The following is a 5404-nucleotide window of genomic DNA, read 5'->3' on the forward strand; positions in this document are numbered from 1 at the left end:
ATGATATTCAATTTGCATTTTAGGCAATAACATTGAATTCTTGCCCTCCATTTAGTTACCTTTGACTAATATGTTATTTGTGAGACAGTTTATAGCCAGGAGCCATAAAACTTAAAAAAATTATTAAATTTATTGGGTGACATTGGCTAATAAGATACTATAGGTTTCAAGTGTACAATTCTATAATCATTATTTGTATATTGCATTGTGTATTCACCACCTAGTCAACTCTCCTTCCACCACCATATATTTGACCTCTTCTACCACCCTTACTCCCCTTTCCCTCTGGTATCCATCACAGTATTGTCTGTGTTTGTGAGTTTTTGTTCATTTGTCTTATTTCTTTATTTTTTGTTTTTTGTTTTATATCTCACATATAAGTGAAATCATATGGTTCTTGACTTTTTCTATCTGACTTATTTCACTTAGCATGATATTCTCATGAAGATGTGGTACATACCTACAATGGAATATACTCAGCCATAAGAAAAGATGAAATACTGCCATTTGAGACAATGTGGATGGATCTTGAGAATATCACGTAAAACTTTTTTCCCCCCTCCCCACCACTTCCACCTCTGACCTATGGATGTCTCCCTCTTATTAAGAACTGGATCTTTGAAGGCAGGGCATCTCCCCCTACACGCCCAGGGCCTGGCAACCCCAGTGCACTCAGGGGCCCCAGCTCCACCTGGGATGTGAACCCAGGACCTTCTGCATGTAGAGCAGTTGTGCTAACCATTACACTATGGAGCCATCCCCACAAAACTTTTTTTTTTTTTAAACTAATAGATCAACTAAAACTTTGAATGATATTCTCATATAATATTCTCATAACCTCCACATTGAAGTAGGACTAATTTAGTTAAGTGGTGAAGGAAGCTACCTTGTCAAACTCTCGAATCATTGTTTTCCTGAGTTAGAACATTTTTCACCTTAGGTTTTTCCACCACTGTTCATTGTCAAAAGCATCTCACTGTTTTCTCTTTTCCTCAAGATTAAGTTTTATTTGTATTGACATGACCTCATTGTTGTTTACATAAAAGCATAAGATTAAGATTTTTGGCAAAATAATTTTTATTTAAAGTCACTGTCTCTAAGTTTTTTCATCGATTTCCCTTTACATATTTCTATCTTATAAGCTTTTGACCTTCCTAAATGTCTCTTGAGTTCACTTGCCTCTTGGGCTTTAAAAAAGCCTTTGGTGGATGACACAATGAGACATTGCATGTTGGAAGATAACTAAATGCTGTCAATATATGTCGATTAGAGTTAATTCAGATTAGTAGTTGTATGTTTTTTGAGAAGATGAGATCATTTCTAATTTACTTTGGATTTATTTAGGAATAATTTATGCCAAATATACTATCCTTTCTAAATAGTTTTTTCTCTAGCTATTACAACATTTTTCTCTCCTGAAACCAAGTTAACTTGTGGTTAAGGTTAGAGAGAAAAGTGACATGACTTGGTAGGATTCACTATTGTAAAACAGGTAGAGATCACCAAGAGTTGATTGTTTGTTTCTTGGTTCTGTTCCAATTGTGAAGTTTATGACACTTAATATACTGTTATCTCATCACTTCTATGTCTGACATCTTTGAAAAGCAAACACATTCATCCTTGCTTCTCAGGTATTCTTTTCAGAGATCATCTTGTCTTGATCCAAAACTCCTTAGTCAGTGTCTTTCTCAGGGCAGCTTTCACATCCTTGTTCCTCAATGTGTAGATAAATGCATTGAGTGTAGGTGTGATAATTCCATAAAAGAGAGCCATAATCTTCCCTCTGTCATGAGAATAACTAGAGGGAGGCTGCACATACATACTGATGGCTGTAAAGTAGAAGAGGAAAATCACCAGCAAATGTGAAACACAGGTATTAAAGGCCTTCCAGCGACTTTCAGTTGAGTGGATTCTCATTACTGCCCGAGCAATGAGCACATAAGTGCCCAAGATGAGGGTGAGTGGTACCAGAAGTAGTAAAGCCCCTAGCACATTGAGCTCAGACTCATTCACATGAATATCAGTATAGGCTAGTTTCAAAAGAGCAAGAACTTCACAGAAGAAATGATCTATCACCCTCTGTCCACATCTTGGGACCAACACTGTGAGAGTGGACTGGACAAGGGAGTTAGCAAAATCACTAATCCAGGTCCCAGCAGACATATGGATACAGCGTCTCTGGTTCATGATGACTGGATAGTGAAGGGGCTTGCAAATAGCAATATAATGGTTGAAGACCATGATAGCTAGAAGTATAGATTCAGTAGACCCCAAGGCCAAGAAAATATAGAGTTGAGCAACACAACCACCATAGCTAATGATTTTTTCTGGTCCCCTAAGATTGAGTAGCATCTGTGGAACAGTACTGGTAGTATAGCAGAGATCCAGAAGGGATAGATTTGAGACAAAAAAGTACACGAGACTATCAAGCTGGGGATCCAGGCAAGAAACTAGGATAATGGAGATATTACCAAATAGGGCAAAGATGTAGGCAACCAGAAAGAGAACAAGGAGTGGTGTCTCCAGCCATGAATGGTCAGAGAATCCCAATAAGATAAAATCATCTAGTGAGCTCTGATTGTTGATCCACATATTGGCACTAATAGGTGGAATTCCAGATGAGACTTCTAAACACCCACTGCTAGGGATGGGCATCAATGGTAAAAGGAAGCCGCTGAGAATTAGAAATCAGAGGTGCTGAGATGAAATTCTTATTTTTGCTGTAACCTACAACTATATCTTGATTATGGTAAAATGTCGAGTCAACATCGTCACAGTAATATTGAGAAATTATTGAGAAAATAATAAAGAGAAGATCAGCAAAGTACTTTGGATATTTTGCTTACTTAATGAGCGTCTCTTATTAGCTACTCACTCCTTTCAGATTTTGATGTCTTCTCTTCTAAAAGGTTTCAATAGACTATCATCAACCCTACGTGTCATGAATATTTAATGACAACAACAGAATATAGATTAAAACAAATTGAGAAAAGTTAGAGCTTCCAAAATATAGGTAGAAAAAAGGACAACAGGAAAAAGGCAGGTGGATCAGCAGCTGAGGGCAGAGCCAAGGCATCTTGGCATCTTCATTTTCTTCAAATTAACCTTGGTCAGAAATAGCATGGGGACTGGAGCACTTTATAAAATTTGCACAATGAAAGGATGAAGTGTCAGAATTCTTTTTATACCTTCTAAGCATTAATACTGATCTTATTCAGAAATTTTAAAATAGGGGAAACAAACAAAAAATTCAAACAAGATAACATACAGCCAAAATAATCAGGCCTCAGACCTTGCTTATTGTGAAAATGCTACTTCAAAAATACCTGGATAATTCTTTTAAATTAATTAATTAATTAAATTGAAGAAATGATTTAAAAATTTTCCCCTTCTCCCCTCCCCTACCCTCTGGTATGGATAAATTTGATGGAATTTTAACTCCTGAGTGAAATCACCAGTAAGGGTTTCAAATATTTGGCTCTCTGAAATTTGGGACTGCATAGAAATTTCTTTTTTTCTTTCATGATTTCAGTTCTCTTTTATTCTTTTGTAATATGTTAGATATAAAAAAAAAGGGAAGGAGAGCAATACATACATACCCCTGTATCACCACTCAGATTAAGAAATAAACCATTATAAGTACAATCATATTCTGGGATAATAATTTTCAATCAATTTCTAATCTCTCAGGATAATCACCAACATATATACATTTAAACATTCCCCCACTCTTTTTTATTGTCATTTATTACTTACTTATACTATTTCTATCATCCAAGTTGCCTCTGGACTACTCTTCCCCCATCCAAATCACACAATTCTTTTATTATAAAATTTCTGAAGAATAACTCTAATGACAAATTTTTCCATTCTCTAAAATTGTAAATTTCTTTCAATTTGACTCACACTACAGCAAATTTGCCTTGTATTTTTCTCTGGTTATTTCACAAAAGGTATTTTCTTCCTCCTTTCTATTTTAGTCATTTCATTTATTAATTGTGTGACTTTGGAGATGTCATTTAATCTTTCTGAACTTCAATTTTCTCATCTTAAAAATGAGCATAATTATACCCACCTCATAGGCTTAAGTAACATAATGTAAATTGCATATATAACTCAGTTTTTTATATGCTTATAATTAAATAACTATTAATAAATATTATTTATTGCCCAATGAATTTCCTAAAATACTGGAATTTTCTTATTTTTGTGAATCTATGCACAATATTTAATGATATTTGCAATAGGTAGATAATTTAGAAATATCTACTGAGACATAGTAAACATGATGTGACTGCTAGGAAAATGGCCCAGGAACCTCTGATTACTTATTTTTGTGATCTTCTTAGTTGTCCTTACATAGTATTCATTTTATGCTCCTAACTTAGTAGGATTAATGGACTTAATTTCCAGGTCTATTTTTATTGTTGGTGTGATTGAGTTATGGAATTAGATAGTGTGGAAGAAATGTGTGACAGTGAGAAATGATAAGGAGAAATACTTGTTTCACAGCCCAAATCTCAGAATCACTAAATCCAAGTGGAGCTCATTATCTATCTACTTCACACTTCAAATTTCTTTGCTTCATTTATAGAACCTCAATTTTTTTGGTACCCAGAGCCTAATCATTATCTCTGAATTGTAATTGCCCATGTGTCATTCAAGTTGTCAACCTGGGTCCATTCTTCTTTAACATTGTCTCTTGTATCTCTCCATTAAATCAATATCTGTCCAAAAACGTTAAACAAATAGAAAATACTTCAATGTTCTATGGTCTCCAGCTTTCAAACTGGTCTCCCCACCAGGAATTGCTCTTTCATCTTCAAAGCATTCTAGCATGTTTGGAAAATAATCTTTCCTTAGTCCAAATCTGATTTATGCACGTTAGCTCAAAATTCTTCGGTGGATCTCCATATTCTATCTAACATGTTATATTAAAATGCAGCCTTAGACTCAAGGCCTCCTATAATAATGGCTTAAACCATGTAGGAATATCCACTAATCCAGCCAAACGTCCTACTTCTGTCTATGCTGATGTGAAATTCTATTCATCCTGTAAGGTAGGAGTGCCCAACCCTTGGGCCATGCACTGGTAGCGAGCGGTCTGTGGCCTGTTGGGAACCAGGTTGCACAGTAGGAGGTGAGCAGAGGATGAGCCAGCGGAGCTCATCTGTATTTGCAACCGCTCCCCAGTACTAGCATCACTGCCTCAGCTCCACCTCAGATCACCAGGCATTGGATTCTGATAGGAGCACCAGTCCCTGGTGCCAAAAAGGTTGGGGACTGCTGCTGTAAGGATCATTTCAAGTACAAAAATGTTCTTAAATATTTCCTAGTATACTTCTTTACTAATCCTCCATAGCACTTTATTTGTAATTCTCTTATGATACACTCTACATTTTAT

The 5404-nt window shown here is 35.8% G+C and overlaps 1 protein-coding gene across 1 annotated transcript; it reads right to left on the bottom strand.

The window, feature by feature from the left end:
- Nucleotides 1-1647: 1647 nt before the first annotated feature.
- On the bottom strand, nt 1648-2592 carry LOC105306766 (olfactory receptor 2B6-like). The gene has a single exon (XM_011381951.1). It carries the CDS (start codon nt 2590-2592, stop codon nt 1648-1650), a length of 945 nt encoding a protein of 314 aa, XP_011380253.1.
- Between the last annotated feature and the right edge of the window lie 2812 nt (nt 2593-5404).

The sequence above is a fragment of the Pteropus vampyrus genome, unplaced genomic scaffold (genome assembly GCF_000151845.1).
Source record: "Pteropus vampyrus isolate Shadow unplaced genomic scaffold, Pvam_2.0 Scaffold461, whole genome shotgun sequence".
NCBI classification, from domain to species: domain Eukaryota; kingdom Metazoa; phylum Chordata; class Mammalia; order Chiroptera; family Pteropodidae; genus Pteropus; species Pteropus vampyrus.

Coding starts and splice junctions, on each gene's coding strand:
- LOC105306766 (XM_011381951.1), bottom strand. CDS start 2,592: ATGTGGATCAACAATCAGAGCTCACTAGATGATTTTATCTTATTGGGA.